This window comes from Aulonocara stuartgranti, assembly GCF_965226115.1.
Source record: "Aulonocara stuartgranti genome assembly, chromosome: 13".
Taxonomy (NCBI): Eukaryota; Metazoa; Chordata; class Actinopteri; order Cichliformes; family Cichlidae; genus Aulonocara; species Aulonocara stuartgranti.
This window is the reverse complement of record NC_138949.1, coordinates 15,834,374-15,848,393: the sequence shown is the minus strand read 5'-3', so window position 1 is coordinate 15,848,393 and position 14,020 is coordinate 15,834,374. Positions and strand designations below refer to the sequence as shown.

Genomic DNA, 14,020 nt, shown 5'->3' with positions numbered 1-14,020 from the left:
CATAATGTAGGGAAAACAATTTAAGTAAAAAACAAACAAGCATTTTTGCATCTGCGACGTCGTACCCCGTGCAGCAGTTATGTCACCAGAAATAAAGCTTATGAAAAATGAGTGTCAATGTTTTCATACTATAGTACTGAAGCTTGGTCGGGTAATGTTGAATAGGCTTTGTAGCAACGCTGCTGTGTGGTGCAACAGACAGACATTTATGGGTATAACATGAGAAAGTCAAAGGGGTGTAACTGTATTTGTATAAAAACAGGTAAATGTTTTCCCTTTCCGATGTTAGTTGCAGTGGCACCACACAACCCGAGATGACAGCAAGATAGAAAAAAAAGAGCATTTGAGAGTCATGCAAGAGGGAAAGATTGGGAAAAAAAATATGGAGATGAGACTGTGTTACAGTGCCTTCAGGCAATTTCAATTTTTTCACCGGTCATTGGAGTCTGGATTACAGTATTTACAGTTAAATACAACCACAGCACTGCACTGCATACATGCTGACAACAGCAAGGCATCTGTATTCAGTGTTGCCAACTATCACCCAAGGAAAGTAGGTACTCTGTGCTCAAACATGACTTGATGATGTCATGGGCTCATTTGCATATGAATAAAATTGCTGAACCGATCAAGAGCAAATAGAAGCAGAGCTCAGCAGCAGGCACTCTCTCATTTCTCCTGCTGGCTTACTCTGCCCCACAGTGATGAAGCCTCTAAGCCTTTGTGTGCAGTACAGAGACACAAGATCAGCAGTGCAGGGGGAAGGATGGCTGATCAGAACTATTTGAAAGGAACAAGCAATAAGTCAAAATATATATGAATCAGGTCTGGTAACGAGTCTACTGCCAAATGTTTGAAAGTGAGATGTTTTCCCATGATAAATCTAAAGAGTAGTTATATTTGTTGCTTATGCCTTTTCATAAGCAGTATTACTAAAGGACATAAAAAAGGAGCTAAATTTAGTTACTAGTAAGATGGATATTTTGCTATTGTTTTTATGCAATTTGTGTATGCTAGTGGAGTTTTAAAACTGTTGATAGGTAAAAAATAATGCCGATAAGATGTAAACAATTTACATATTACTATTCATTATTTTAGTTCACAAATGTACAGTTACAGTATGTAAAACACATTTTAGCCAACAAACAGAGATCAAAAACATTCATTTAAAGAAGATTTAGATTGTTTCTACTATTGACTGTTCCAGATCCCGATTTGCTCCTGAGCTTTTCCCAGTCTGTGGAAGGCCATCAACCTACTGTTTACCTCAGCTGGCAATGCTGACTGAGAAGTGTCCACCTTCTTTTACGCTAGAAAAGTCTGTAACATTTTGTGAAAGGAGTCCGTTATGGGTGGATGTAACTTTGTTGGAGTCTGTTGCTTGAAAGACTGTAACGGGAAAGTGCGATTTTAAGGACAACTGAGCCTAACATTAGCGGGCATAATGTTAGCTTACAACTAGTTGTTGTTTACTCAGCTCTTGTCAGCTGTACAGACAATGAATGTTGATAACAAATTATTGCGACAATATCGGGAATACACAAGCATGATGAACACATTTTGATCCTCTTTGATCCTCCCACAACAGTATTTTTAATAGATTTATAATAGCTTTTATGAGAATGCATCAGTTTGTTGGAACCTATGAGTACAGTTTTCTTTTTTCTATTAAATAACTTCAAAAAATGACTGACTGTACCTTCAATCGTTCTAGGCCTGCTTGACACATGTTACAAAAAACGTTCTTCCCTGGCAGTTGAATTCTAGGTGAATGACAGCAAAGTAGAAGCACCATATCGTTACCTGATGGTGACTGACGTCCATCTGTTGTTATTGATGTTCTGATTTACAGCTGCATGCAAAATATGACTGCCACCACAACCAAGTTTAGCAACAGGGCTTCCATCTTGAAGGAAAACATGAAGGAACTGATCCCCAAAGTTCTGCTCCTGAGCTGGAAAGGTAAGAAAATCACAATTAGTAAATAGCCTCTTTTTGCATATTGCTGTATTGTATCAGTACAATATTCGTTACATGATTTCAAACTTATCAAAGATACTGAGTGTATAAAATGAGGGCCCTTTGTGTGTGACTTTAAAATCTGAAAATAGAAGATGATCTGATTTGAACATGTTCAGTTGAGTAACTACGGTAGCTGCACAGGGCTTCTTCCATATGCTTTCCTCACATTGTATGCTAATTTTTCAAAATGATCTTTAATCTCTGCTGTGTGATGCATTTTAATGTGTTAAAAATAAAGATGCAATACAAATACAAATACAAAAACAGAGGTAATATACAGGACCACTACCTGACACCTGAGGGAAGATTGCTATCTGCCAACAAATGCCATTACACAGTCAAAATACATGCCTCCTTGAAGCTTACAAAGACCTAGTTCACATTGCTGTGAGTTCTACAATAAATGCACAAACTGGGCAATCATTCCCTCAACAAAACAGCTAAGAATAAACTGACTTAGACCTGATAAAATCTAAAGTGTAAGGCTTAAAAGGCATTGCAAGCACTCGCACTGTTTTTTTTTTGTTGAAGGATTAAATTAGGATGGACCAAATGGCATACAAATCATTCAGTCTTAGCCGAGTTAAAAGTAACAAGAAAATATGAAAGAAATAGATAGAAATCTACTCAAAGGTCATGGAGAGCTCAATTGAAAAAGTATAGTGAATAATAATCAATTCTCGCTGAGAGATCGAAACTTTCCACTGGATACTCCCACCTACAAGGGGGAAATTGTTGAAAAGAGAAGAGAAGAGAGAGGAGACTGATTCGAGATAAATCTTCTCTGCCCACTGCTGCAGACACCGTGTTAGTAAAGACCTACAAGGAAGTAAGTACAGGGCTCCTTGTCCCTTATACCACTGGTGGAAACTGAAACTTTGGTCCTCACTGTCTGACAGACCTCCTTAAATCAAACTGCTCCTTTCACAGTCTGAGCTATATGAAGCTATCTGAGACTTGGCATCGAACATAAAGCGCTGTTCACTTATGAGTAATGATTCATATTATAACATACCAAGACTGCATCAATATGAGCTGAATCATCCCTGTGTGTGTGCCACACAGGAACCACACTATTCAGAGCTACTAGGATAACAGTAAAATGTTTTTTTATTACCATTATGCCATGGTATGGTTAGCAGAAAGCAGTGAGTTTTCTGCTTCAAAAGATAAAGATCCACTCATGTGCACATAAACACACAAGTTTTCAGTAGGTTTATTGCAGGGAGGAGAGGTAAGAGGTAGCAAGCAAGAGGGTATCCTCAGGATATAAGTATCTTCCCCATGGATCACTCTAGTAGGTCTCATTCTGCCTGCCTACCAGGAGAATGATTACCAGGTACTTTTATCACAGCTGGGGCTCTCAAGATCCAAAACATTTTTTTTTTAAAATTTAAGCAGAACAATCTTGCGACTGGAGGACTGATGGTAAATCTACATTTTGCTCCTGCTGGAAAAGCCTCTGGGAAATGGCAGCTGGTGCGACTTTTCCCCAACCTTTGTGGTCTTGATTGCAAAACAGGAATATGACCTCTACAGTATGTCACTTAACTCCAGCACATTATATCTCAATGGGAGATTTTGAGTGTCTTGCAAGTGAGACAGTGCATTGTGGGAGCGACAGCCAGCAGCAGCATGAAATTCTCCCCCACACACACTATCGAGGTCTTCAACTGTCTAAGAACACAGGAGCAAAAGGGGAGCAACATAAAATGCAGCAGGGAGACAGAGACCAAACTTGCCCACTGTCAGGGAAGACATTCCTGCAAGTCAGAGGACTGAACAGCAATAGTGCCCAGTTAGAGGGACCTAAAATATTTCTTTGTTTCCAACAGGGCTTATAGGGCACATTTCAGCTGAATTACAGAGGGCGACAGGGGACCACACACCCAGAGGGAACTACTGAGTAGACTCAACACAATCAGGGTTGGCCTATTTCATTTCACAATGACAATGGTAACTGCGTCAAAACTCTTTGCTAGGCTAGGACCAGGACAGAGGTGTGTGGGCAGAGACATTCCTGTGGCATCTCTCTTGAAGTAATGAAATGAGTGGAGGATTTGGACACCGGAGAAAAATTGAACAAAAGCAGAGCTTGTTGTTTTAAGGGTATATGGCAACTCATGTGAAAGCTCAGAACAATTCCTCCAGGGCAAGAAGGGCATCAAGAAAATCCCCATCTCTTTGTCCACAGGAGGCAATGCTTAGCTTAATATGCTACACTCAGATAAATGTATTCTTTAAGCCGACCATTCTTTGTCTTAGGAAACAACAGGGATGCATTTAACAGTGCAGTGCCATACTACAAGCCACTGTTGCAGAATGACACACAGGAATAAATATCTCACTCCTATAATTTTCTGATCTTTGTTCTGCAGAAGGGTAGGACTCTTAGCCCAAGAAAAAATAGCAGTAGGGACACTATAGGTAGCAAGGCATCATTCATAGTAGAATAAGAGGCTTTTAAATGGCTTCATTTGTCTGGAGCATTTAATTAGTTTGCATCCTGCTCGAAGAGATAAAATTACTCTCATTCACTTGTTCAGTAATCTTCCTTTCTTGGTCGTCTGCTCTTCTGTATGATCATGCTGCCAGCACATGATTTCATCCAGAGACACAGTATTCATTGTTACAGCTTTCCTAAAATGTCCTGTGGTTGTGGCATGGATCCTCCGTGGATCCGGCTCATGCTGTGGATGCTTTATAGCATCAGAATCTGGGAAGTTTGGAGACTGGGTCAGTGACTAATAATGCTTTTGGTGGGCAGAATGTGACAAATTAACATCCAGTCAAAAGTCATAATCCACAGTTCGGCAGTAGAACACCGCAGTGTAACATGTAATCAGATTTTTCAGTTCACCTCTCAGTGATTTAATAAATCTCAGCGGTATTTAAGATGTAAAAAATTGTGTCCAACTTGCCTTTTGTTGTCATTCAAATCATAAAGTCAACCTTCTTTTGATACCGTTCTCAATAAAGGTGTTAACTCTGGATCGTGCCTGCAACAGTACCAAACCGCTTTGTTATAAAATACATCTTATGCAAGAGACTTCATGTCAAGGGCAGAAAAAACACATATTCTGGTGTTCATCTCTATTTGGCGATTTCCATATATCTATCTAAAAAGGCTCAGCTGATTCCAGTATATTAAAAGTGCTCTTTTTCACAAATTATTACAGGGCTGGCAAGCGTCTGAGAAGCTGATAAATCTGTGTCCAGTCTGAATCCTTCCAAGAGCCTTTGTTTAGTCAAAAATGTATTGTTTGCTTAAATGCAAGCACCTGTTTAATTTTAGAGCAACACGGACTCTTTATACGTGAAGACAAAATGCAACTGATGAGTTGTTAAATGCAGTTATGTTTTGAATATAATCTTTAGTCAGCAGCATGAAATGAGATAATAATTTGAGATACACAGTACTTGACTTTCCTCTAGCAAACAATTGCTTTTGACGCTTTTTGCTTGTGGTAAAGTCACAAGGCATTATTAAAAAAAAGCTTGCGCTGAGAGGAAAAGCTTGAAAGTGGAAAGGAAATATGACTCAAACATTATGGTATGGTGCAAAAATATTCGGACACCCGGGGCCTGTTAATAGCAGTGCATATATTTGCTGTGAAAAACTTACATGAGGTGAGAAACAAGGGATGCTGCAGTTTTTTTTTAAATCACCTTCAGAAGGGTTTAAAAAACAATTATAATTTTAAAGCAAGCAGTGGGCGGTGCTGGTTGGAACAGGGCAGCAGCCAGTGAGTCACTTTAAATACTGAAGGAGACTGAAATGTTTAAGTCTGAATTTAACCTGCTGCTGTCATAAACATGCTGCATTCTGCCAAAGAAATGTAAAACTAACTAACCAGTAAAATATTCTTTAACAAAGCAAACAAAGCAAAAAAAAAAAAACGAACAAAGGGCAAAAATTACATTAAAAGGGCAACATGGAATGACCATTTATTTTATTTATATAACACCGAATCACAACAACAGTTACCTCAATGAGCTTTATATTGTGAGTTTAAGACCCTACAATAATACAGATAAAACCACAAGAATCAGATGACTGTGAGCAAGCACTTTGGTGACTGTGGGAAGGAAAAACTCCCTTTTAATAGAAGGAAACCAGGCTCAGGGAGGGGGAGTCATCTGTCATCTACCAGTTGGGAGTGAGTGGAAGAAGACAGTACAAAAGACTAAGATATTGTGTATTAAAATACTGAATAATATCCTTTTTTTTTATTTTTTCAAAAACACAGTGGGCTGTCAAATGTTTATGAATGGACTAACAAAGGAAGCCTTACACTTCTTACTTCCTACTGCAAAAATAAGCCTCTCTCATCTCCTCTCAAATCAATTTCTGCTTAGCTCTATAACTCATTCGCTGCCAGATATTATTTTCTCTAGATGTCAATGTTGCAGCATCTTTTATTTTGCTATTTTTCTTCTGTAAGGATATTGTTTCCTACAGTCCCCATGGCCCTGTTACTCTGTGCTGAACTTAACAGAGCGTTCGTCCTTCTGCCAGTCGCTGTCACCTGTTTTCTCTCTCTCTGTCTCGCTCTCCCCCTCCCCCTCTCTCTTGCTCACCCCACCTCCTCTATTTTTTCTTCTCCAGCTGACAATTGAAGTCCAGGGGGAGACTCGCGAGTTTGCTTCAGGGAGAGGTGTAAAGAAAAGGGGGAGCAGAGAATAAGGAGCAGGTCTGGCGCGGAGAGTCTTCGCATCTCAATGCACGTCTTTTGGTTTTCTTCTGATTAACTTTGTCTGTTTGATCTCTCGAGTTTTCTTTTCAGTTCCTATTCACTGATGTGAAAGAGATGGGTGCTATATGCCAGGAAGTATTTCTAGATAAAAGGCACCGTGCCCACTATTTATGCTTTCTGAACATCCATCTCTTTTCGTGACAAGGCTCGCAGTCTGCTTTCTGTGCCAGTGAGATACTGTAAATATTACTGAGAACAGTGAGCAGGCGGATTTAATTGAACCAACTAACCTAAAATTATGACTATGTTTTGTAATTTACAGCCGTGTTCACGTCTACAATTGAGTGTGGTGAAAGCTGGTTTGGAATAAAGATGACATCAGGTTGAAACAGCAGTCAGTTTTTCAAACTGATCTATAGTATAAATCTGCAAAGGCTTAGACTGGTATAACTTATGATCCACACAGCTAGACAACTGGTGGCAGTGAATATATGAGGCGACTTATGCCAGGGTGGAAGTGAGACAATACTGCTATCTTGACGTCAAGTCACATCTGACAACTACAAAGGGGGTGTTACTGTACAACCTTTGAAACCACATTCTTTCAAATCACGTCGTTGTCTTTATTCCTTAAGAATAAAGATAAATTGTGTTACAGAGTCCTGATTTAAGTAATTATAATATAAGTGTTTCCTGTTATTGTTCTGCATATAGTACGGGAAAAATACTAATTAGAGAACTCAGGCAACAACTTGCATTAAACTGTGTAGTTTGTAATGCATAGCTTTGTATATAAAATACATAGCTTATGACTTATGACAGATGCAAATGCATTCTCAGTCATATTATGAAAAGCTTTTCTCGGGCAGAAAAAAAAGCTCCCTGAAGCTATATTCTTTTTATCCATGTAATATTCGGTTTTTCAAACAGAAAAGAAAAAAAAATCAAAATTCAAACCATTACTTCAAGTATGGGGGAGCATACTAATGGCTTTGCTTTGCAATTATTCCGCTATTCTATTCTCAAACCTATCATTTGACATTTTTAAAAAAGTCCTTAATAATATACCCTAAATCTCTGCAACACAAACCAAATGTAGATTTGGATTTTATAGATAAAGAAAGATTTTTAGCATATAATAAAAATGCACATATATTGAGAATATGTCATTTTAAAAAGACTTTTCATTCCTTAATTTACTGACTGGTTGATTTTTGAACACTGTAATTAAGCGCCCGTGTCAGACAGGATACCGTATAGCTGTCTTTAAATTGATGTTACCATTGTCTATGTCTATTTAAGGTTTAGCTGGCTGACCTTTCAAATACACCAACCCTATATAAAGCACTAATTTAGACTTCTATTACATTCTGAGTGCAGCCTAATTAACAGCTCTTTAAATACAAAGATTTAAGTCTTTGGTGCAACGCTAATTCACTCAGTAGCCATCGTGGGAGGCCAATGTCAGCCCAGTGAAGAAAAGTCAAGCTATTATTACCCCAAAGAATAGTAAAAGTAAAACCACCTTTCCCCCCCACAAAATAGCCTATAGTGTCAAAAGCACACAGAAAGAATAATTCTGTTAGTTCTTTCAGAATTAAACTGCATAACAAAAGTCAGCTGGTACAAGCATAACTTCCTAGTGATAATGTAAGACTGTTAAATGAATTAATATACACTCTTCTGCAGTTGCATCACATATTTTGGGTTCGAGGGGATATTTCACACCTGAATTTTAAACAACTCCTGGATTTACTCCTCGCCACTCTCATTACAGTTAGTCAAGCCAGAAATTCCACATTATGATCAAAGGAGAGGAAATACGGTTTAACCCTGAGGTGTACTGAGCTGTTTAATAGGTCCAGGACCTGTAGACGATGTCACCGATAAGAGGTTGATCTAGGTTACACCAGAAAGATGAATGTTATGATGTCTTCTGCTGGTGGGTATAGAATAAATTACCCATGATCGCCACACAATGTATGCTGGTTACAGTTCTGTTGCACTTGCACCTGACTTGCTGTGCTGTAACACGGGAACAACGAGAGGCTCCTAAACTCAAGGTGGATGCAGTTTTTAGAGCGAGGAGCCGGTCCACGGAGACCCAGAGTTGGATGCTTTTTTATTAGAGCAGCTCAATGCGTTCATGCTCTGGATTCACCCCTAAGCTGGCTGATACTTAATATATGCATACATATTTTGAACAGATGTGTAATACACACAAAGCAGGGTAAATTAACTAAAGTTCTCATGGCTCAGCTTTCTCAGTCCTCAAAAAAAAAAAAAAAAATCACTGACTCTTCTCTTCCCAAAACAATACTCCATTGTTATGAGGGTCTACTCGGGGTTGCCTGGCCTACCCACCCCAATCTTCTACTTTAACAAAGGAGAGTGTGTATGTGTGTGCACAGGTGTGGGAACAAAAGAGCTGGCAGCAGGCAGACATACAGTGTAGAGCTCACAGTGGACATAAAGGGTGATCCCAATGCTATCTCTGCGTGTGAGTGTCCAGCTCTTGCCTTATGAGGATTCCTTTGTTCGCTTTTACCTCACAGCTCAATCATCAGCACTGTAACAGCGAAAAAACTCCCAGCTGTCGACAGAAGACAAGGCTATCTGTAATCCTCCACCAGAGCACTGTTTGCGTTTCCTTCTGAGAAGTACATGGTGCTCCTGACACATTATCTTAACATTTGGTTGTAGCTGAATCCACTTATTTGCTGAAAATGTCATAACTAATTAAACATTGACTGAATGGCAGCTATGGCACAAGATACTCTCTAGGTTTCTGTGTCCTTTTACTTGCAGCCTTGGAAACGTAAGAGCTGTATTTGTATCCCACAATTCCCTGCATCAATAGATGACTCACTGCATGCCCTGGGTGACATTTAAAGTCAGGCCAGTGGCTTTTTTAAAATATTAATACTTGAGATTGATCAGTGCATGTATTCTTTTAAAGTGAAAGGGAAACACAATAGACTATTGCTTTAGCCCAGACTCTTTACATATCTCTTGTGTAATAAATATGCCGCCACATTCTCTGGAATAATGTCCAGAAGGACCTGAAATTGTCAGAGCTGGTTACTTTGGGGGGAAACTGAAGTCATTTCAAGGATGGAGAAAATAGCAGCCTCGGTCAGGGTGATTGCTCCTAAATTTGCAGTCAAACTGTTTTTGAGATTCGATGTGTTTCGCCCTTGATTTGTTTCACTATACATGAAATGGATATTGTGTCTGTGTAGTTTGATAGTTGTAACTAGGTTTGCTGCTGTCTTGGCCAGACCCTTCTTGAGATTTTATGTGATTAAAATGAAACAATCAAACAAGAAGAAAATATCTATATGTAAAATAGCATTAGGTACGTTTTGAATATGTTACAGAACGCTGATCAAATGCGATTCTCATTCACTCTCGTATTTCTTGTTTTCTTTGGCATAACAACTGTTGCAGAGCAGTTGTGTTTGCTGGAGCTTATGTAAACATGTCAGTGTAATCAACTTCTGAAAACATGACGTTCCCACAGAGGAGGTCGAGAGCATCTATAAAGAGACAACGAGCATGACAGCAGATGAATTTTTGCTGCTTGTCCAGAAACCATTAAGCAGTATAGACTTGTCTTCTGAGAGGCTCTTATCAATGCCACTATGTCTGTTTTCTGCAAATAAACCTGTTTCACTTGTTCTGCCAATCACCCAAGAGTCAAGATGCATTCTGAAGACGTTAACACATCCTCTTACGTTTACTAAGACAATATATATTTTGTTTAATTCTGAGGAAATAAGAGGAAATGGCTTTTTAAAAGCAAATTATTGCATCTGGACAAGAAATAGTCCAGCACATAACCCCAAAGTGTACTTCTCATGAGTACACTTTGTTTTTGTGCAGATTGCACAAATGAGATGTTAATGAAATGCTAATTTGTGAAATTTAGAGTTGGTGGCTATTGGAATTGTGTTAATTTCAGAAAGCACAAGATCAGCTAAGCAAATAGGATGCTGGCTCTGGATTAAATTTAAATGTAAATGACACAAATAAGCTATTGAGCCTCTGATTTAACTTCCTGAAAACAAAGCAAACTCATTTTTTGGTGTAAATGTTGATACAAGTAGAGGAATTTCCATCAATGGCAGCTGAATTACTTATTGGATAAATTTGCATCTTCTTGCACGACAATGCAGTATAAAAGAAGTGATGGCTTTTATTTCACCTTATATTACACCTGTAAAGATATAGTTAAGGGGGAAACACTCTATTATAAGGTTCCTTTTACAGTGTTGCAGGTCTTTACTGGTAATGGGAAAGACTGTACTCACTGTAGAGGATCGTTCCTTGTCTGGATCGGGTTTTCACTGTCAAACAGAGAAAAACGGGGGTGTCCTTGACTCCTGCGGGTCGATTATTGCTGACACCAGAAGGCTGGAGAAGCAACGCAAGCGGCCGTAGCTCCAAGTAGGAAGTTCCATCGAATGAAGGGATATATACTGTGGCATCTGGAAACAAGCATTAGATGCAAATTGATGCTTTGAGCTTACATGGTGTAAGAGAATTAGAATTGTAATATTACTTGGACAAAAAAAACCCCTCATACACACTTTATTGACCATTAGACAATATACTTATATATAAATGAAGAATGACATATCTTGTAAAAGCAATGCCCTACAGGGCTGTTGTTTGCAAACAGAAGAGCAAAAACTGGCTGCTGTGTGCCTTTGCAGCATAGACAGCCATCTGTGTGCAGAATCAGCAGGGCCTTGTCAGGGCTATGTGCTAGAGTGTCATTTCCCATTGGATGACAAAGTGATATGACTATAAGGAGAGGTGGAGGAGGTACACACTCAGGTCATCAACTTCGCAAGCCTGTGATGATATGTTGGCCTTTACACAAAGGACTTTGTACACCTGGTGGATAGCTTACTGCTCAGGTACATGACAGCCAATTCAAAATAGGCCACCTTGACTTCAGCTCAGGGGATTCTAACAAAACAGTCCAGCTCTCAAGTTGAGAGCTCATAATATACAATATGTGTTGGGTACAAAAAAAATAGAGAGATTTTTTTTTATTGCATGATATATGAGAATGTTCTTTCATGACTCCAGTGTTCACTTTTTTGCGTTTTGATGTTGGATCAAATGGATTTTTAAAGTAGGATGTGAATGATTGACAATATTTAGAACAGACTACAAAGTAAAAGAAATGGAATAAGAAGAATATGAAGTTGTAGCAGGGGAAATCTCTAGGGATGCCTATAATGGAGGCGATATTATAGACTAACTTTATGCTTATACAAGGTATGGTTAAAAAGTTCTCGAACTCCATCGATAAAAACCCCTGCTATGTTTATGAAAGTACAGTTCTGACCACTTGCAGTGATAAGAGGGGTTAGGTCTCTGGCTGCAATGCTACAGGGAAAGCAGAGGTTGGAGACCGTGACATGAACAGAATTACTACGACTGTGTGCAACGAGCTTGCGATCTCATCTCGTTTGACATGGTTGCTTTCAAGATGGGGACCAGAAATGTTACCACTCGCAGTCAGTTGCCATCTTCAAAACGATTATGATATGTTAAGAAAGCGATAAAATGGCAATAAGGCAGAGTACGTCTGCTGTTTGTGACTGAATGGAATCATGTTGGCAATTACGTGCAATCTGTTTGTGATAATACACGATTAACTGAAGTAAATTGGCAAATATCGTAAATCTTTGGCCATCTGTTGTAAATCTGCTGCCTTTAACATACACAAAAATTCACATTAACTACTGAAATTCAGAGTCCAGCCACATACTCACATATCTGAAACAAGAATGTAGAAATCATTCCACAAACAGTAGTTGCTGATGAACAGTGATTTCATCAGTAAAGAGATACATGGCAGACAAGTTGAGCTGAATCTAGTTGATTGCAGCATGTTGGAATCTGTCCATGTTTATGAAATATCATTTGCAAACCTTCCCCATTCTTTTTGGAGACAGTTTGCCTCCCACCGGGCAACCATTTGGTCACAGGACGCAAAAGTTAGCAAACCTTGATTTTTAGTTGTAGCAAGGAGATTGCCATTCTTACTTTACTCTAGTGTGACAGCACCAGAGGAGGTACAGGCCTTATGTTTTTATCTTTTATATGAAAAATTTGAGGATTTTTGACCAACCACAGATGTTATTCAAGTAATGTGCTTATAGACATGTATACCTTACCACAGCTCTGTGACACTACACGTTTATTTAAAATCAGGTTAAAGGTTAATCCGATATCTAATGTTTTCCTGCAGCAAACATTGTCTTTTATATGTGCTCAGCCTTACTCACATTATGCAGTATTGTTTCAAGGTTTTGAGAAAATGCATTCTCCTGTGGTCACATTTATGCAGCGTATTGTAGCCTGCTACTGGTTTGTGTAACTGGCTGCAGCTCTTTTTCAAAAATTACTGTTGGGCTGCTTGATTTGTGAGTCAGGAACTACTCTTGGACAGCTAATGCATTGTTAGTGGGTTCACTCATGGCAACAGGGATAACGCAATTCCTCTGTATCAGTCATTCGTGTCAACAGGGCATTCTGAAAATGGCCTTAATGAGCCTAGGAAAAGGATTCAAGTCGTACAGTAAGTGAAAATATCACCAAGGTGAATTGCAGGGTTTGACAATAAGGACTGTCCAGTGGCCCGGGGGCCCATGGGACACTGACTTGGTCCAGTTTAATGATCAGTCGCTAGACCAACACCAGAGATGAGTTTCCCGTCATATCATTTTTCACATAGTTATATTCCTTTTTTTTTTTTTTACTTTGCTTGGACTGAAGAGCCGCTCAGACACTTTCCTACCCTCGCTGATTTCCTGACCAACCAGAGCACACGAATCCTCCGAGTTGCACATAGAATTATGTGGAGCAGACATGACAGCCAATGCTTCAAATTACACAGAAAGAGAAAACAAAAATTGTGTTGCTTTTGTTGTGGAAGGCGTGGTTTCCTTGGGGGTGAAAATGATAAATCAATCCTATAATATCTGTTGGCAATTTCTGAGTAAGGAAGACTGAACTGGCTCATTTTAAAAGGCACCAGCCATTACAGCAAACACACACTAGATGCCCACATAAAGAGCTGCCAGCACCTAGCCAGTGAGTTGGCAAAGCAGGAATCTGACAACCCCTCATCAGGTCCAATTAATGTCAAACACGAAACGGAAACAAAAGCAGGAAAGGTTCACCACAATGTCTTTTCATTTTTTTTTAATGGTTTGTTATTTCTCCCAACTACATTTATAGACAAGGTTCCCACTTTCTGATAATATCATCTCCATGGT

General features: G+C 39.1%; 1 protein-coding gene across 4 annotated transcripts in view; it reads right to left on the bottom strand.

Annotated features, from left to right (window-relative positions):
- The window catches only part of eys (eyes shut homolog), a 183,194-nt gene that overhangs the window by 47,697 nt on the left and 121,477 nt on the right, over window positions 1-14,020 (bottom strand). For all 4 annotated transcript variants that reach the window (XM_082557788.1, XM_082557789.1, XM_082557790.1 and 1 more), the window contains 2 exons: window positions 11,033-11,209; window positions 1,804-1,954 (listed from right to left, as the gene is read on the bottom strand). In XM_082557788.1, the coding sequence (XP_082413914.1) occupies window positions 1,804-1,954; window positions 11,033-11,209 (328 nt within the window). The remainder of the gene's footprint in view (window positions 1-1,803; window positions 1,955-11,032; window positions 11,210-14,020) is intronic.